The sequence below is a fragment of the Macaca nemestrina genome, chromosome 12 (assembly GCF_043159975.1).
Source record: "Macaca nemestrina isolate mMacNem1 chromosome 12, mMacNem.hap1, whole genome shotgun sequence".
NCBI lineage: Eukaryota > Metazoa > Chordata > Mammalia > Primates > Cercopithecidae > Macaca > Macaca nemestrina.
The window spans coordinates 128,022,141-128,042,881 of NC_092136.1; the positions used below are offsets into that span (position 1 = coordinate 128,022,141).

The 20,741-nt window shown below is 44.7% G+C and overlaps 1 protein-coding gene across 4 annotated transcripts in view; it reads right to left on the reverse strand.

Moving 5' to 3' along the window:
* Nucleotides 1-20,741, reverse strand: part of LOC105476220 (ETS proto-oncogene 1, transcription factor) — a 128,245-nt gene that overhangs the window by 44,310 nt on the left and 63,194 nt on the right. For 2 of the 4 annotated variants that reach the window (XM_024791105.2, XM_011731934.3), the window contains exon 1: nucleotides 19,137-19,535. The exons of the other annotated variants lie outside the window; for them this stretch is intronic. In XM_024791105.2, coding sequence (XP_024646873.1) covers nucleotides 19,137-19,218 — 82 coding nt within the window. In that variant the 5' untranslated portion in view covers nucleotides 19,219-19,535. Of the gene's footprint in view, nucleotides 1-19,136; nucleotides 19,536-20,741 lie in introns of those variants that run through there. 4 annotated transcript variants of the gene reach the window in all.

Here is a 20,741-nt window from a genome sequence, read left to right on the forward strand (position 1 = left end):
TCCTCCTACAGGCTTACTAAAAAGAGCCACCAGTAGATTAGCCTGTGATACACACCAAACTGAATATGCGGAGAGCCTGGGCCCGGGAGGAAGGCACCGGGAGGGAGGCACAGCCGTGAGCCCCCCCAGGCATCTCCTCCTGCATGCCTTCATTGTGAGTTTCCACCAACAGCCCTTAGCCCTTAGGTTAATGGGCAACCAACAGTAAGCAACTGCAACCCCTGGATCCTGTCCAACCTTATAACCTTAAGAATCCCAAGTGTAAAGCTGGAATCTTCCAGAGGCAAGAAATTCAGGGCTCAACAAAGAGATCCCCTGAGCAGTAACTTCAGATTTCCACTCATGCCTCAAGTTCCTGTCACTAACTTCCCACCTTGTTCCTGGAAAACCAATATGTAAGGAGATATAAAAATCTAAGTAAGATTTTTTTTTCCTCTTTTTCCTTTAAATAGCTTAAGATATTTTACTGACAATATCTCAGATAACGTCAACCCATTGGGAGGGAACTAGTAGCAAATACTTAAATGTTTTATAACTTAAAATTTTAAGCACAGAGCAGGCACATGCTGGATACTGCTAGGGCCAAGGAACCCTAGGAGCCAAGAAATGGTTAAAAGGGATGCATCATGTTCCTTCCCCAGCCCCACATGCTCTTCATCAACTTCAGAAGTGTGTCAAGATGCTCAGGGTCCAGACCATCTGTAGGGTACTCTCATAAACTTGAACTACTGGGACAACAGATAATGTGCACAAGCCCGTAACAAGCAAACATATTCGTACATCTTTCATGCTATGCAAATGGCGGAGACTGAAATTCAGATGAAGTATTTGACCATCTAAAATATACCAAACTGCGAAGATCTAAGTGGGTGCATAGGTCACCTGACCTGATACGGCACATCATTCAAACACTGCTTCCTTGACTCCTCCCTTATCCCCTGCTCCCAACAGACTAAATATTCCCTTCTCTAAGGGCCCTGCTGAATCATCCCAGTGTAATTCACAAGAGCCACATGGGAACCACATGGCAGGAGTCAGGAGAAGGCAGAGAGACGCACATTCTTACCCTAAAGCAAGGCTGACATCAGAGAAGATGCAGAAATCTCCACCCTGAGAATGTTGGTAAGCACACGAGATGGCCGTCCCTCCGCCTATCACAGGCTCCCACTAATGCCGGCACGCCAGCTAAACATACCAGAAACTGATGGTGCCGCCCCAGCGTGGTACAGCTCATGGAATACAGGCCCCACACAGAGCAGTAAATCTAAATGTATGTCCCTAATGAGGAGTCAGAAATCCTGAGACTTCAGGGATTTAGGCAATAATTGTGGGGACCCAGCTCAAGTTGCCTGCACTGAAAAGGAGGGACCTAGAGAAATAAGCTTCGAAGGGAGCATGCTTACGCTCCCTAAACCATTAGGCTCACTGCTAAACCTATCATCCGAGCCTACCCCAAGGTTTGTGTAGACCTACCTAATCTTTAATTTTGGTCTCTATATCTCTTCAGCTTTGGCCTTTTTTATGGCCTGGAGCAATAACTGTCAGCCCGAGTCCTCTCCTGGTGTGTTCACACATTTCCCTGTCTCTGTCCCTCTATCCTGCCCTCACTCTAGCTATATGATGCGTAAAGCCTTATCCAGGGCCAAAAAGCAAAAAAGAGGAATTTACAGAATTTGCTATAAAACTTTAACAACTCCTTGGAGGGATGTTCTCTTTCCTGGCAAGCAGATGTAGTTATAAAATGAATGAAAAGTGGAGAGAAGGAGGAGCCAAGCTCTGCCACTGGTCAGGGGTCCTAAACTATTTCTGGAATACGGAATTAGAAGAGGCTTTCGACGTCATCTAGTTCAAACCTTTTCTTTGACTGGTGGGTAAAATGAAGCTCAAGGTGACATCAACTTGCCTTAAGTCACATGGCTACTAATTCTAGAACTCTAGGCTCCCTCTCGGGATCTTTTTTTCCTCTACACCATTGCTGTTTACTTACAACGGTGGACTGGGAGGGAGAGGCTTTCTCCCATGTCTTCACTACCATCAAGTCCTGGTTCATCATTCTGGATAAACACTACTCCTTCCCAAGTTATTAAGAATCACAGAGGAACGAGGCATCCAAAGATCTAATAAACATGATGGGATTTTATAGACCCATGATGCTATCCACTCCTATTTCAGGTTATAAGTCTAGAATACTAAAGGTCAGACTGTAAGGTGGAAAAGCTTCCTCCTAGCAAACATCCCTGTTGCATAGCAGGGATATTAAGCAAGCAACTTTCAACAGTCAACTCCAATAGCATGACGCCATGGTGCCTGATGGCTCTGAAATTTGAGGGTGCTATTCCTGTCAATCCAGAAAGAGTGAAGACTGTAGTTAACTTCAGTGAGCTATGGACCTTTACCTAAAAAGCACCGTAAGACAGAGTGCATCATATCATTTAAAGGTTTCATACTACCACCCTTCTAGTCCTGCTGGTATTCCAAATAGGGTCACTGAGCCATGGTGATAGGGTTGAGGGAATACGACAAACCCCACTGACAAAGCCAGAACTTAACATCAGGGGCACTAGCCAGTAAGCTGAATCTGATCTATCTAATTAATGAAGCTATTTGTTGAACCCCAGAAAGGCCACGGCCCGAAGCAACACAAGCAGCTCTAGTTGTGAAGGCAAATGCAGTCGGAAGGCAGAGACCTAAGGGTTCCAGGAAAGATCCACCTCATTGTGATCTCTTCTACGTCCCACAGATTTTTTTCCTCTCCTTCCCAATGGGCCTCTCTTTAATGGCCCCAAACACCCAGTCTTCAGCATTCTGTTGTTCCTGCTGCTGCCCCAGAGTCTCACCCACGCGGATCCGAGGCAGACAGCCTCAGACGCCTCTCCCAGTAGCAAGCCCAAGAGGGTGATAAGTCGCCAGGCAGGCCCAATCTCCAGATCAATGGGTGAGACCAACCAATGGGTGGCGAGCAGAGAAAAAGTGATCAATGCAAAAGGCGGAGAGAGCTGAAGTCACTCTCCATCTGCCTGGGTAGGTAGGAAAGGGAGAGACTGGGATGTGCAGCCCTCATCCGCTGCTAATAAATGGCTTTGCCTCATCAGGAAGCCATTAGGAAATTGCAGCCACCACAGCCCCAAGCTCCCTGGACTGAACTGTCTGCATGCAGCTGGTGAAAGCGCTCATTATCTCTGTCCAGACGACACTAGCTCACTACACAGTGGAGCCTAACCAATGAGCCCTCAGAATAAACCTTGGGCTTAAGTGGTGAGGAAGGAGGGACTGAAAAAGTCCTTTGAGATTGGGGAGATGCAGCACTCCCCCAGGTGTGTGTTCCAAGCTCCAGATCAGGAATACAGGCCCACCTCCTCTCATTCTAGCTGCACAGCATTCTTTCATTCAGAAAGAGCTACTGACTGCTCGTGGGCATGGGGCTTCTTTTGGGGGTGATGAAGACATTCTGGAATTAGACATTGATGATGATTGCACAACACTGTGAATGTACTAGAATGCACTGACATGTACATTTTAAGATGGTAAATGTTATGTTGTATCAAGTATATCTCAATTAAAAAAAAAAAAAAACAGTAAATTTTAAAGAGACAGAGAGAGAAAGAGCTACTGGCCCACTGCTATGAGCCCAACAATGAGCACCTTGGTGATGAGCACCATAGATCCCTCAGGCAGAGTTTCCCTCTAGTGGGAGAAGCGAACACCACCTAAGTACACAAGCAATCGCTACATGCTCACAACACACGATGAGTGCTGGGATCATGGCTGAAGCGGAAGGTTTTGCAATGCAGACTGAGTGAACTGGACGGGTCCAGAAGCACTGGGGGAGGGGGTAGGAAGGAGTGCATGTAAGATGTCCTGGGTGTAGGGCGTGAGGGACAGAAAGGGGGCAAGGTGTCCAGGATGGCACTCCTGGCAGATGGTGGCATTACTGAAAGGGAAGACGACGAGAGGATGAGATCTCCCACAGCCACCTCCGCCACCTGGAAATCCTTGTGAGATGGAAGCCCCACGATACTCACTGGGAGACCAACCATGGGAGAGGCTGGGCAAGGGCCGTTTCCAGAGGCAGACACCTGGTATCTGCAACTTCTGAGACCACTTATGTGAGGACAAAAGAGAAAGGGTCACAGGTTCTAGAAGACAAACAAAATCCCTCAAGTTCCCTACCCTAAAGATGCTCCCAGAAAAGGCTGCCGAGTGCTCATTTAAAGTGATTTGTGCATCTTTATACTTACATGCTTAAGATTCTCATGGGGAAGAAGTCTCCATCAAACAGGGCTTTCCCCCTCCAGTCCCTGGTGGGGGAGACAGAGGAGAAGCTGATAGGGCGGTGGGGTGCGGGGGCGGTGAAGGCTCACTGTACAGGAACTGAGGAAGATGCAGTCACAATACTGTGAAGCCAGGGATCTTTTTGGGAAATTCTTTTCCAAAAGGGATCATGAATTTTGGCCCTGGAATGCCCCAGAGCACCACTGATTGGTTCCCCGGCCCTGACTCAGATGGGGCTGGGCTCCACCCTCCATGAGTAAATAAACGGAGGGAGGGAGAGGGAAAGGGAGAGGGAGCAGAGTGGGCAGACAGGAACCAGAAGGCCAGGGCTGACTCTGGTTCAGAGAACACACCAGATGAGATTTCAGCGACGGATGGTGTGGCAGAATTCAAGACATAATTCTCTGAGCCTTACACACCACTCCAGTTGGGATCCAGCCCTGCCTTGGCAGCCGGCTCAGTGCTGCTTTATAATATACTGAATTAGTCACTGGATTAGCAAGCACATTTACACACAGTGGCGCACAGCTGTTTAAAGACGCAGATCCCCTTTTCTAGGTGCCAGATTCTGGCTATAAATCAACCACTGCAATCAGCAACCAGCATACCCAGAGGTGCACGGTTCCTGCAGACGTCCTCCTTAGGGGACGCCTGCTAGAACTGGGATGGCCATTTTCTGGGGCCATGAGGTACAGCTGTGGCAAAGAAGGAAAGGTCGGTGGGCTTTTTCTGTCTTGAATCTTATTATCTTCAGGGAGCTGCCAAATGAATTCACTGACCTGGACCTTCCGGCGGCAGCCTGGCTCAGGAAGTGACACCTGAGCGAACAGGAGTTCGAATCCTGCCTGGCTGGATTATCAGGTATAGAGTTTTTCTCTTAAACCTTGAATGGCTAGGTCACCTCCCAGAAAAGAAAGGACTGCAGGGCAAAGACGACAGTACTTCAGCAATTAAAATAATTTTAAATCCTGATAACGTCAATTCCAAAAAGTTGCCTTGTTGAACTGGCAAGGGCAGTGTCTAAAAATAATGCTTTAGAGTTGGAATCATAACTCAAGCCCTAACTCATGTTTGGTAAAAATGCGTGAGAGGCATTTGAAAATAATTGAACCGGCCACAGGGACGGCTCTGGCCCACTTGGTGATGGAGGTGTCAAGTGGAAAATTTTCTGTAACCAGGTTAACAGTAACCACAGTTTTAACAACCACTGAAGTAATAACAGCGACAGCAGCAATGAAGTTTTGTACAGAATTTGGTGACCTACAAGATAATGGTTTATTGAGCCCCTGTGGCAATGAAAAAGTATAAAAGTATTTCACAGGAATTATCTCTAATCCTAACAACAGCCCTGAAAGCTCTTTATTATTATCTCCTTTGTAAGGATCAGAAAGGAAAGGTTTACAGAAGTTAAATAATTTGTCTAAGGAAAAATTAGTAAAGATCAAGCCTGAATTCAAACCCAGGGCTGTCTTACCTCAAAACTCTGCTCTTTCAAAGGACATGGTGCTGCTTCCAGTGAGGAATATCATTATAACCAATGTAATGAAAGTGAGGCTGTGTGATTCAGGGACTCAATTACTTACTATAAAGCACTCTAAATGTAAATATCTCTCCTTTGTCTTAGAGGGCTCACGTACCCCAAGAGAAATAGAGAGTTTATCTAAGCTCTGTGTCGTAAGATCATGGTAAGATGCCTGTGGCATAAATAAATCCACCTGACAAATATAAGAACCAAGAACCAATTACTAAATAAGGTGAATTTCATTTAGGCTCCTCAAAACAGGAATTTAGAGAAGATTCATAAAGAGATTTGTGACTAGCTTGTGTAGGCAGAGCCTAGTGTGTATTCTGCACCAGCTTTTGGAAATTCAAGTATTACTTCCTTAGGACTTGCTTGCCTATAAAAACACTGAAAATATTTTCTTACAAAGCAAGGCAGTTGGGGGCAACTGAAGACTTGCATCATCTTTGCTCATCACTCTCTGCCTGCACCATGCCACTAGGCGGATATTTTGATCAAAGCCAGGAGAAACCAGCGGTAAGTCACCCAGGGCCCAATCTCATTAAAAAAACTAAATCGCTGTTTGGTTCACCCAGCACCCCAGATCCTTTGGAGACTTTGCAGTCAGCCTGAAATTTCAAAGTTCTTTCATCAGACCATCCATTACAGAAGAGGATGGGTGGAAGGCATGGAAAAGCCACAAAGCTCCCTGCAAGACAGACCTTCAGAAATCCGGAAATAGATTCCTTATTTTTAAAAATCTCCAGTTGAATCAGAGGTTAACATCGGGTCCACCATGGAGACGCTGATTCATTCTGTGTGTGTGTTTATTTTTCTACAAACGTCCCTCTTGCATCAAGTAGCTTCACGTCCTAGGCTTGTGCCTCTGAACATCCCCTCCCTGGAGAATTCTCAAGCCAGGGTGGAGCTCTCAGTTCGTTCCTCAATTGTCCAATGTGGAAAGTGGGGGCCAAAGCACCAATTCTGTACACAAGTTTAGTAAATCTGGCTAGCCACCTTTCATCAGTCTACTTTGGATTTGAAAATGCACCATGGAAATCATGCAAAATGTTTTGTTTTTGTTTTTTAGTTTCCCACTACTAATACATCCCAATGGTAGATATGTATAAGTGAAATGAGTGCATTCTTCCTACCCCTGATCATGACAAGCCTGACAGAGAACACATCACACAGAAAAATGTGCCAAGAATCAAGACCTCTTAGAAAAATGTTAGAAAGTTTTCCCTCCAATGGATTCTGTCTAAGTAGGTAGGCCTTGGTAACTAGAAAGGTCTAAGATCAAATTTATGACTTGAAAACTCTATGGCTTTGGGCAAATTATCTGAACTTAATTCTGGACTCAATTTCTTATCTACAAAATGGGAATTAAGGTATCAACCTCAAAGGGTTGTTTAAAGAATGTGATGATGTATTTCTGTAAAGCACATTGCCAAGTATCTGACACATAGTAGGTACTCTCTAAATATTAGCTTCACTTCTCTCACTCCAACTGAACTGCATTATGTAAAGAAACGCAAGCATCCAGCAGTTTTGAAGAATGTTTGGTTTCCATTAGGAGGCAAGGGAGGTGTAAGACTGAACTCTTGATCTTATATGAAATCAAGGATGCATTTCCTGTACACACACACACGACTCACCCTTGGGGAGCTCATATGTATTTAGCATCCCCACTCCGTATCATATCTCCCACTAATTTAATAACACTCCTTGAATCACCAAAGACTCCAGAGTACTTTCTAAATGGGAACTCATTAACTTTCCCCCTCTCTCTCAAAGAAAGGCAGCTCACTCACTAGGAGCATCCTTCTTGGAGAAGAATACAAAGATAACACAGACATGTGTCCATATCTGGTGGCTTAAAGTAAAGCCAGCCTTGGGTATCCTGATTCTCCCATCAGACAACAGAAGGTAATAAGATGACCACCCTGCCCAGTTAAGAGCAGAAAAAAATCTTCAAACCAGGCAAAGCTAAGACCAAGGACCCCTTAGGCCTAACCCAAAACTATTGTTACATGGAGGCACCAAGTCATAGTGCTGAACCCCAATTTGAGGAGGAGACACACTTCGTGACCTCACTGGGATTTGCTTTACAAGATAACATTTTCCTGGCAGGCATTAAAGTTAGTGCCCAGATTTAAAACAGCCAACTTCAAACTATTATCTTCATTCTTGCTATAATCAGGTGTACCACCCAACTTCCCATCCCCACCTCCTCTTCCCTAGTAATCCAGAGGTACCCAAGGTCACTACTGGCTACTTAAGGTTTACACCCACTCCCAAGGAAACACCAGCAGCCAAAAGAATACTTCCCATATCAAAAACCTGTCATTTGACCTTGGCATGCTCTGGCTCCCATAATGACCAAAATAAGGTCCGGCCAGAGGGGCTTACGTTTTTTGGTAAGGAACAACACATTGTTTTAGGGAGATCATCTGATATAACTCTGCTAAGCTCTGAGTGTCTATACATGGTGCCACAGCAAATACCCTATGTCCCAAATGGAAACTAGCAGGGTGAAAAAATTGTTCATCTAAGATGACATTAATTTCTGTATGCCTCCTTGGTACAGTTCTTTTCCATAACATGCAGCTTAAGATTCAATGATTTTTTCATTTTTTTTTTCCTGAAGCATTCCTCCAGTTACCTGAAGCTCTCACTGATTAAAATAGACTCCTTCACTAAAAGGGGTAAACTGAGGCACAGAAGAACAAAGCAATGTGCCTTATAGTTCAGAATAGGTAAACAAAAAATGGACCTCTATTCTTTTCAAATCTCTTTAGATCAAAAGAAAAAAAATTGTATTTCTCAAAGTCCAAAGTCAACCTTCTCCAAAGGGAAACTGCATGTCTGTCTAGTAACCTATGGGATCATTCACATTTTTTTTTCCTTGAGAAGGAACTAACTTGCCAGCCTACCAACAATTCTGCCAGTGCTTTGGCATCATGCATATCTGTACAAACTTTCCAGAGCCTATGTCATAGTGATCTGTTCAACCTGCTCAAAGCTCAGTAATCCTAGTTACTTGTGCATAGTGACCAGTGCTACCTGCTCAAAGCTTAATAATCAGTCAGCTATGTGGGACTTGTTACAGATAAATAAAGTATGTGGGTGAAATCTACCTCCACCAAAAGAGAAGAGAATGCCTTGTTGACACTTTGATCTCAAGCTAACATTGATTATTAACATTATTATTATATTTAAGTGAATGTACTAGATACTCATCTAATCAAAGAAATGCATGTGGCTGAACTCAAATGTCAGGGGATTTGGAGAAACTGACTGGAGCTTCATGTTCTAACTCTCTGCTTATTTTCCCTGGAACCTTGGGAGGGTAACTTGGCATCGGTGCACTACACTTTCCTTATTTGTAAAATATTGGTAGCTCTAAGGATTACCATGAGCTCAAATGTGGTGAAGTCACATGGCAAACTGTAAAATGCTACCAGATATAGCCAAGTAATTAAGATGAACTAGCAAACAATATGCACAAACGGACCTTAGTATTTCTCCCAAATTCCACAAACACCCAAATATTTCTGAGAATTCTGAAAACAACAGACATGGAAATTTCAAGTTAGCCACAGGTGGGTTTGAATCTAAACTCCTCCATTCAGCAGCTTTGCAACCTTGGGCAAGTCGTTTAATCTCGGTTGCTTCATCTATGAAATGGCAATAATAATGCTTCACTATTGGGGCAAAATAATGAGGATACTGGCACAACGTTCGCACCCAATAACTACTAGAAAATAAACAGAACAGGAGGAAAAAAGAAAAGATGGGTGGAGATGAGAAATGCTTACACAAGCACCAGTAGATAAACTCGACACTGTCATCAATGATCGTTTTCTTTGTTTTTCCCCAAAAACTGGCAGGCTGAACTTAGGTCCCTGCTTTGGAAAGAGAAGGGTAACTGTGACAGACCTTTCTCAAAATGTAGAAATAACATCAATCAGATGAGACTTCAGATAACACCCATGTGTGGGCACCGCTCTTGCACCGCCGCCACACCCCAGTGTACATTTGTAGCTTCCGGGGTGGCTGGGGAAGCCAAGGCAGGTGGTTTCTTGTCCGCCTCCAGCTCTGCCAAGCAGCCTGTGCCCACTGCAGGGTCAGCCTGTGGCCACCCAGACACCATTCTGTGGGCACCCAAAGCACGCAGGCCTGGCCCTTCCCTCTGGGCAAACAGCAGGCCGGGGTCCTGACTCACTGGGTCTGTCAGGAGAGGCGCTGCCATGGCTAACAGCAGAATGCATTCCCCAGGCAGGAGGGACTGTTTCTGACCAGAGCAGTCTATCAAGAAGACACAGATTGGATGAAAGAAGCTCATCACTCAGCCCACAGGCTCGGCCCTGCAGAAGCAGCTGGACGGGCTGCTTCACCTACTGAACCCTGGACTTCCATCTCCCTCCTCCAGGTGAGAACCCGCACTGGAGCTGCCTTCAGCTGCAACTGCAGCAAGGGCTCATGGAAAAGGGAAGCTGAAAGGAAGACCACGAGGAAGGCATGATTCTTGGTTCAGTTCTACCTGAGACAACATGCCTCCATTTCCCCAATGGTGAGCTAGGCTGGCAACACTTTCTAACATCTCTGTTTCTCTGTGGAAGTAGCCCTTTACCAAAGCACCCAAAATTCCTCAATGATTAAGTTGTTATTAACAGAATTTGGGGATTCGGATGCAAATCCCCATGTTGCCTACCTCTTGAATGGCAGTCTACGCACCCTCCAATCCTTGGCTGTTTTAAATGTTACCTAAAGTCATAGGATGTCAGTGTTAGGAGAAATCTAACAGGTCATCATTGCAATGAATTTATTTGACTGATGAAGAAAATGAGGTGCATAAAAATGCAATGACTTGCCTAAGGTCACACAGACAGACACCGATGCAGAGTTGTGACTGGAGACCAACATTCCCGGCTCTCCAGCCCACATTCTCCCCACAGAGTGGACACTGCTTATTTCATACACAATATTTATTCCTACTGGTAAGGAACAAATATGATAATCTGTGATTCTTCATTGCATTCTGTACATTTATTTCATATCTTAATGATGTCAGACAACTGGTGCATAAGGTATGGAATTAACTTACATTTTTGGCCACAGATATCAAATAGGAAAAATGTGTAGGTACTAGAAGTATAAAAGTCAGTCACATGGAAACTCTTCCACTGAAAATTTCCTGTGATAAGTTTCCTAAAGGGTATTTCAAAATCAGACTTGGGCGGGGGCAGTGGTTCATGCCTGTAATCCCAACACTTGAGGAGGCCAAGGTGGAAAGATTGTTTGAGGCCAGGAGTTCAAGACCAGCCTGGGCAACATAGCAGGACCTCATTTCTACAAAAAATTGAAAGAAAATCAGACTCAACAACACATTCTTAGTTTGAACATGAATGATATTAATGCATCACCCAATTCTAAATATATCAGACAACTCTAATTACACACACAAAAAAGTCATTCATAGAGAACAGGTATAATACCTGACACAGAGTGGGAGACCCTAAATACTTCAAAAAACCCCTATCTACAAACTCTCACCAGGCTTAGAAGATTCCTGTGCCTGACTGAGGTTATTTTCCATTTGTACCTTGAAAATACATACCTGATCAATTTTGTCATCTTCTCTGAGGTTTAACGCTTATTCTGATAAACTGATACAGAGGTTTTAACAACAGTGTGAGTGGGAGGGAAAGTAACCAAAAAAAAAAAAAAAATTACCTATCTCATAAGCTTACCCAATAACTCTATTCTGCCCTTAAATATCCCTACTTTCAAAGGCAAAATTCATCCTGAGGTTCAAAACGCTGTTTGGGTCCTGGCCTCCTACTTCCTTCCTTCATCCCTTTCTACAAGTAAATTTTTTTCCTTCATGTTTATCTAAGCATCTCTTTCATTCCAAACTTGCAGCACTCTTCCCACGCTGCTCTCTATATGGAAAATAATCCTTTCCCTGTTCTTACACCTCCTTCAAATGCTTCAGAAGTGCCCCTGTTTCCCATGAAGCTGACCTATGAAACTAACTTACCACTGTTGCAAGAGAGAGCTTAACAGACACAGAAAATACAATCATTGATCCACACATATTTTCATAAATGTAAACACTGGTCCTCCAGAATTTTTTGCCATGGAAGCACCTGGAACCCAGGGAAGATTTCATCTGAGTTGTCCTGACCACCCATCTACCCATGAGGGATTTAAAGCATTCAGAAATGACCACAGGCAAGGAGTAGACACAACAGACCCAAAACTGTCCATGGGACCACCTGAGCCTGGAATTCCTAACCAGGTGTAATGTTTGGCCCAGATGGAGGCTTTTCCAAAAATCTATGTACTATCACTTAAAGTTGTTCATTTTTAGTTTTACAATTTCCTTTCATTCATTCTTTCTACTTTCTTACTCTTTTCCTGTCCTCATTCTTATTCTTGTCTTTTTTTAATTCAAAAAGAATTTTGCAATTGAATCCACCGTTGCCTTCCTCCCCTTCTAAAGAATTGAGGGCTTGTTTTTTATTTTTGCTTTTGTTTTTGCCCACTTTAACGGTACAAAAAGAAAACACAACATTTTTTTTTTGCTCCTTTTTAGCCCAAAGTAAAATTTCTCATGTTCAATAAACATTTAAACAAAACAAAATAAAAATCGTAATTGTCTTCACTTGTGTAATGAAGACACGTCCCTCTACTTCAAAGTTCATTTTATCTCTCTGTCTCACACACACACACACACACACACACACACGCTACATGCAGAGTTTACAGTTTCTCCACAGAATCTTGCAAAGCAAAAATCAATGGCTTATCACAGCTACCCAAAGCTACCAAGAGGTTTCGAATGCTTGAAGTGAACTTGTTTGAGATTGATTTGGGTTTCTCAGATGCTGAGAAACAAATTTAAAATATAATTCATGGTTGGGGGGAAAACATACTAAACTTAAAGGGCTTCAAACTCTTAATCGTGCCCTATTAGCTTACTTAGATGGTCTAAACCCTAAAATTAGCAATTGAGAGAAGATATTCTAGAAAGTACAATTGACCAAATTTAGTGTCTAACGCGGGTGACCCTCATCTGTGGGGAGAGCCCCAGTTAATGTCTATCATTCTGATGCAGTTATGAATAGTGCCCCTTTACACTCTCGAAGGTATCCCAGCTTGGGTGGTAAATTATATGGTTTCCCTGTCTCTACACCATTATGATATGAAGTCCAACAGCCTTAATATTTCTAATGCTACTTTGGGTCTAAAAGCACTATCTGGGTCAATATTTTACAACTCTTAGAGACAGTACTAAATGCTACAAGAAAGAACAATTGAGAAAAGTGGAAGGGGCAGTAATAAGCCACATTTGAAGTGTCAAGTGACAGGCTTGCACCCGAGCAGTAGACACTGGAAAGCACCTGGGAAATATGACAGAGTTGGCCAAGTGATCAATAAAATATTTACAGCTTGAATAGCAATATTTTGAGCATGTCTGTAAGCATGGCTCTCTGCCAATGAAACCAGACCTACCACAATCCACCCTACAGACCTATGTCTTTCTGTGTCTGCATGGAGATTATAAACTATACAATGAGAAGGAAAAGGGGATGCAGATAGGCCAAGGCTTCAGAAAAGCAGCCAAGTAGAAATAGCCTGTTTATGCAATTTGGAAAACATCCACTGAAGTTTTGAAAAAGATATCATCAACTCAACAGAAACAAAGAAAAAAATAGCAGAAAGTAGCTACAGACACATGACAAGTAAAAATGATAGATTTGGGAATACCCGTGACATTCCTAACCCTGAGTTAAGAACAGCTTAACAGCTGTGAGCGAAGGATAGACCTAGAACACTGCAAACATAGAGGCAAATGCTATTCGAGGTTCCCCGTGAGCAGGAAAACGGAGCCAAGGTTTTCATTAAGGAGCAGCTAAATAAAAACATGGAGATGATGCTGTTCACACACAAATTCCTCTCTGCGGTGACAGTGCGGGCCCAAGCATACTAACTATTCGGGAAAATGCTCTCCATAATGCAGTAATAAAGAAACCAATGCCTTAACCTTAGACAAGTGGCAGGGGAGTGTGCCTGTCTGTGAGCCATGGGCTGGGACAGCTGGCAGGCCTGTGGGTAGACACCTGGGGCTGTCCTTCCTTCCTTGTGCCAGGACAACTCCAGACCATGTGCCCTGACACATGGAACGGGCTTTTTTAAAAAACTAAATTTTAGGGGGGGAAACAAAATTTATTTGAGGCACAGGCAGCAAACGCAACTGCCTATGGGCATCTCTGCAAGCAGGAAAATTAAATTTTAACTGCCTGAAGAAAATGAACTAGTTTGCTAAGCCATGTCTCATCATCCTGCTTATGAGAGAGTCAATGCACAGCAACATCAGTGATGAAGGAGATGAAATGGGCAGAATCTGGAGGCTCAGTGAAGGACTGACCTTGGAGATGAACATAACCACCTTCCCACCTGGGACGGAGCCAAGGCCATCTGGAAGACGTTGCAAAAACGAGAACCCTGGTTCGCTGCGGTAAGCACTGCTGGAACTTTTAAACATCGTTCTAAAGCAACACATCTGGACTGCCAGGCCTTGGGACAGCCCACAGGATGGACCCTTTCCCCGAGCCATACGAAGCACTGGGCTAACAATGAGGCCACCTGATCCAGCTCAGGGGGGTCTTGCAGGGATACCAGGGAGCCACTGTACCTCCTGAACTCCCAGAGCACCGACCAGCATTGCCTTCTCACCTGCCCGTGTTCTAATTTCCAGAGTTTTTGAGAATAACTCAAAATTTTAGGTATCAAATGCCTACAACGTCTCATCAGTTTCTAAATTTCCAGAGTGTGGCCTTAGGCCAAGAATGCATCTCTGAGAATCTCATTTTCCTCATCTGAAAAATGGAGAAAATAATATTTCCACCACACCTCAGAGTAAGTGTGAAGCATAAAAGTGTTCTTTTATCTGACCGTGCCCAGCACACAATGCAGGCTCGATGTGTGCTTTAGAAATATCCCAACAACTTTTGAATGACAAGAACCTACCACCTTCAACGCAAGCTCATGGAATTCCACCACAGCCGTGGATTATTCATTACACAAACCAGAGAGACAACTGTAATTATACTGTCACTGTAGCCATTGTAGAGTTATCCGCTGTATTCTGAAACAGGGAGACTCTCCCGAAAAATCCTGACCTACACTAACCAGCTCCCAGTTTTGCAGAGATTTGATGGACCCTAGAGTGACCTGGGCTCTGGGAGGTTGACCACGGGCTGGTTTGTCTCCTAGAGGGAAGCGATGTTCCTACAGGGTGGTCTGGCCTCTTTAAGAGAAAAAAAAAAAAAAGTTACACAGACAAAAAAACAGCAACACAAACCAACCAAAAATGCCAGGAATGCAGGCTCTGCCAACCAAATAAATAAATAAAATAGGAGATGCTTTATAATAACTGGACATGATGCATTTCTCAGCCCTGGATAATTGAAAAGTTGACTTTTCCATCAACCCTGCAAATGTTCCCCTTGCCTCTAGACTTGGTAGCCTCCCTGCTCTGAGGTAACAATGACAATATCCATCACCCAAAGTAACTGGCAAACCCCTATGCCTCTAACTGTGATCCAAGACACTCTCTGAAAGTTACCTCTCACTGTTTGCTCCCTGGAGAACAGAATGAAGTTTCACGGGCATGAGATCTCAGCCAAGCAGCTGAAAAGGCCCTCCTTAACTTTACTCTTCATTCCCTCTCAAATAATAGATTATCAGGAGGTGCATAACATAGCCACCTTATCTCCTAACAAACATTCAAGGGCCTCTGAAAATTCTACACTGATCAGGATCATTTTTTGTTGACTTGTTTTGTAGTCAACTGTTAAATAGGATTTATTATGGATCAGGCACTGTTTTAAGATTTTGCACATATTCATAGATTTAATCCTCATATTCATCCTATGAAGTAGAATGATTACACTCATTTTATAGAGGCAGAAGCTGGAGCACAGAGAGATTAAGTCATTTGTCCCAAGTCACACAGCTACTAAGTGGCGAGCTGAGATTCAAATCCAGACAGGCAGGCTCCAGAGTCTCTGCTCTGAACCGCGCGGAGCTCTTTAGTCACTAATGGAGTATGGTCGGCGGGGATCTGGGAGCACAGTGAGCGAGTGATCTAATAGACTGGGCAGCTCTGCCCTTCTTTCTTGTCTACACTGATGAAGAAACAAAGACCGACCAAGCTGAGCAAGGACAAAGCTTCTTCCTATCTCTAAGTATAATGCATGTTCCCGATGGATGTACACCCTCTGCTGAGGGCGGGTGGGGCCAGAGGCTCATCCTTTTATTCTTATAAAACAGCAAGTATCCAGGATTAGAGGTCCTGCTCTTATCTGGACATTAAGCTCACCTCACCAAGAAGGTAGAGCAGAGTGCTGAAGGAAAGGAAAAATTAAGTGCCTTGGGAATGTGTTGGCTTTGGCACCTGGTCCCTTCGAAGCAGGCTCCACCGGGAGAGAACCAGGAGTGAACCCAATGGCTATGTTTGTTTTTAAGCTATTTACGATCCTTGCAATCACACTGTTGCCATCAAACAGCATATCCCACCTTACTCTTACACTTGCAAGGAAAAGTCAATTCTAATGTTATTTCAGAGTATATGTTAATTTAGTACTTAACATCGTCAAACTCCTGTGAAGTCTCAAAATAGAATAAAAGTACATAAAGGTTGTTGGTCAGGTCCTAGCCAGGAAGACAAATAATCCAGGTCTTGTGGCTCCTGTTTGGACACCCCACTTCCTTACTGCCTCTCTCTGGAACTCATGAATTTGGGACGGGGTGGGGAGAAAATTCTGGTTTAATCATTTAAGCCAGATAAGATCCCACACTAGCTGTCTCCATGCATAAGAAACTAAGCAACCCAAAGAAATCATTCTGACAAATATTTAAGTCACAGCTGTGGATAAAAAGCTACGCTGTGAGAAGTTAAACTTTAAACACATGTCCTATATGGTCTGATGGGTAAGGCAAATCTGCACTTAGCCAATGTCTTGTCCTTCCACTAACAAAAGCAGACAGCCCTGGCCAGAAACACTGTTTCTCCCAACCTTGCTTTGCACCTGCAAGTTAAGTCTCAGTCGAGATTTCTTTGCTGAGCTTTTGGAAGGTATCTTGCAACATTATTCAAAGCAAGATACACTGCGAAGTTAGAAACATGAATTGATTGTACTTCAGCCACTGGCTCACTACATAGTTTTATGTCAATTATTTACCTTTTCTGTGACTCTATTTTCCTCTCTGAGGTGTGGGTATAATGTCCACATATAAGCAACTAAAGGTCCAGCAAAAAAAAAGTTGATTATAGTCTATATATTTTTTCAAGTTTTTGTCTTTATTTTTTCCAAGATAATAAATATTGGTGCTAGAAATCAAACCTCTTTACAATGAATGGCAGGAGACTGCCCAATTTCTTTGGCCAGTTGAAATTTTGTTGTATTGAAGGTCACATATAAAAGATGACCAGTGGCTTGGAAATCTTTTTTGAAAAAGAAAGTCATTGCAAGTATGCTTATTACAATGGACTTTGACTGTAGCGTTAGGCTTTATTGTCCCCATTTTACAGAAGAGAAAGCTAAAGAAAGTTACTCGCCCAGAGTTTATTTTTAATCAATAACTGAAATGAGGGCACCATATACATTGTCTCTAATATTTAATATTAAATTACCAAAAAAACTGCTTCGGCTGTTCACTGTGATCTGAAACATGTGTTGCCAAGGGTTCTTTTTCATTCCCAGGATGAAAAATCCCTTGTAGGTATGTGGACTGACATATCGACACGATATTTCCCAGATGACCAAATCTGTCTCTTCCCCCATAAACACCCATAACAACACATATAAACAAGTCGTTCTTAAGGAAAGGACCTATTAGTTGAGTTTATATCTTTGTTGTGAACTATCCTTTCACTTCTATATATGGTTTGAATCAACTGTGACAAATAGAACTCGTTCTAGCTTCCTCGAACCCCCAAACACAACCATCACAGAAACATCATTTCTGAATTGTAGGCCTAAATGCCTTAAATGCCTCCATGGTTCCAGGTGCGCTCTCGGCATTGCTCCCACCACCATCATCCTTGCGAGGAGACAGAATCTCAGCCTTCTGCGCACAGCAGTCCTGGAGCTGAATGTCAGGGGGCCCAGGGTGAGGGGACATGACTTACATGTCTTTATTAATATTTCTGAAGGACCTCAGAATGACAAAACATCAGTTTGGTGGTGTTGAAAGTTTAAGCAGAGTAAGAAAGGGTTAAAGTAAGCAATAAATTATGGCAGAGGCAAAGAAGTGTTAACCACAGGGCGCAGCAACTAAACTTACTGATAATCAGATACAACAGAGGAGCCTGTTCTTTCAATTAATTATTTTCCAGGGTGCACTGCCTTCTCCCTGTATCTTTCTACATACTTCCACCTCCAAAATCACTCATCTCTAAGGATAACTGGCAGTGCCTTATCCTAAAAGCAAGCATCTTTCCCTCTCAAACTACATTTGTTTCAGAAATTCTGTAAGGCCAGACTCTCTTAAGTTGCTTAACAATATTTGTGTCAAAGACAAAAATAAATAAATAAATACTTCGTATCCTTCTCTTATTCAAATGCATATAAATGAAAGAGGTGGACAACACCATGTACCAAAGACACAAAGTCACATTTGGGTGTTGGATGCTTTCCTTCCAATGGACCTTTGGTACCAGAAGAAAAATTTACGGCAGATAAGAAACATGGGTAAAGTAAGTAACCTACAAGAATAGGGTCGGAAGTTTCTCAAAGTTAAGACGATAATTTCAATTCTCCTCCGGTCTCCTCACCCTCAACCCAGAAAAAGAGAGGCAAGGCATGTGACAGGGACGCTTGGGGAGGCAAGAGCTCATTTGAAAATGTGCCTGAAGGCCAACCCGTTAGACTGCCCGGGGCCCTCCACCCAGCCTCAGTTCTATCGGGGACGTGGAGTCAGGGGATGATGTCCTCTGAGGCAGCGTCCATCTCCCCTTAACATTAAGGAATAAGGCCAGAGGGTTCTCGCTCATTTGGGAATACAAGAAAAGCAGGAATGGGGTACTGGAAATTCTATAAGCTTTTCCCCACCACTCACAAAAACACAGCTGTGAAAATAAATACCACCCCCAAAACCAAGGGTCTAGGGCCACCAACAGTCCTCCTCCTCCTGCTCCTCGTCCTCCTAATCCAGCTGCCAACAGCATCCCCCGCTCCCGAAGAAATGCACCGCCCAGAAGGGAACGGCGAAAGGGGCAAGAAGTTCAGGGGACCCCGGCCTCTGGCCGAGAGCTTGGGTGGGGGCCTCGGCCGTCGCCACTCACCCGGGGAAGGGAAAAGCTCCAGATCGACTTTTTCCGTCTTGATGATGGTGAGAGTCGGCTTGAGATCGACGGCCGCCTTCATGGTGCCAGGAGTGGGGGACAGACGGGATGGTTGCAAGTTTGCAGTTACTGTTGTTTTTCTTTTTAATGAGGATTAGTAACAGGGGGAAGGGGACGGGGGAAATCCGACTTTCTTCCCCAAAATCTCAAATTCCCGCTGCCTTTCTCTCCCCCGCGCCCGGACGGTGCGCGCCCGGCACTCCAGGGGAAGTTGGCACTTTGCGGCGAAGTGAGCGCGCTCGGGTCCCAGCCTCGCCCGCGCCGCGCCCGCTCCTCCTGCCCGGCCCTCGCCCGCTCCCTCCTCTCCGCCCGCGGCTGCCTCGCTCGCTCTCGATCTCCCGGCCGCTCTCCCTCCCTCTCGCCCTCCCGCGCTCTCCCCTCCTCCTTAGGGCGTTTCTCGCGGTGCCGCGTCTCGGCCGCTGGGTCCGCGCGCCGCGGGCCCGGCGATGTCCGCTGGGGGGAGCGAGGGGCGGGGCGTAGGGGCAGGGCGGGGCATCGGGGGCGGGGCCGAGCCCCGCGGCCAATCGCCGCCCGCGGCCCAAAGCGAAAGGAAGGGCGGGCGAGCGCGGGGCCGGGCCGCGGCCGCGGAGGAGCAGTGCCCGGAGCCCGGGGCCGCGGAGCCCAGGCAGGGGCGGGAAGGGCCGGGAGCGGGTGGGCAGGCTGGGCGCACAGGCCGCCTCCACCGTTTCGGGAAAGTCCGTCTGATTCTCCACGCATTCTTGAGGGCTTGGTCACCCGCTCCCGCCCCCTCCCTGTAGCAGCATAGTTTTCCAAGTGCGTGTACATCATTCATTCACAAAGACTGACACACAGGACGTGAGGCATGTGGATGAAGGCGAGCGTGCGGGCAGGCGCAGGGGATTCGTGAGCCCGTGTCCTCAAAGGGCTTTAGGAATATTGGACTCCAGCCGGGTCTTGAGTCAGGGCGTGTGTTTCTGGAGGAGGCTTCAGTTTTTCAGAGCCCACCCATGTAATGCTCCTGCGTTGGCAGGAGCATCCAGAACGGGACCCCAAACTAGAACCCAGCCATGAGCTTCCGTAAGCTTCCAATTTACGTCCAGCAGTGGTTGGGTTGAAGGGGAAGTTATAATGTATTTCTAATTATTCTGTCCCTGTAATTATGTCACCATTGGCCAAAGCTTTGTCTTTCCTTTCAGAGACTCTCCTCTTTTAGATAAAACTAATAACCCTCCCACGACCGCCACCAAAAAAGTGATGCAGAGGTTCTGTGGTTTTGAATTTCTGGAGTACATCATTGGCAGCCATGACAGAATCACAATGCACAGTTTCTGTTCCATTTGGGAACTCCCAGCGCTTGAGATAAAACAAAATGAACCCGAATAATTCATGGTTTGCCACTAATACATTGGTTGTGATAAATAGAGATAATTTGTCCTAATTAACAAATCAACTAGTATATCTAAATACATAGCTAGAACCAAGTATTGAGCTCCATCTTTGATTAACAAAAAGATTTAACATAAATCTTCCTGAGCAATCTCAGAGAAAGCTATTTTTAATGTTTCCTGATTTCTAAGCACATTT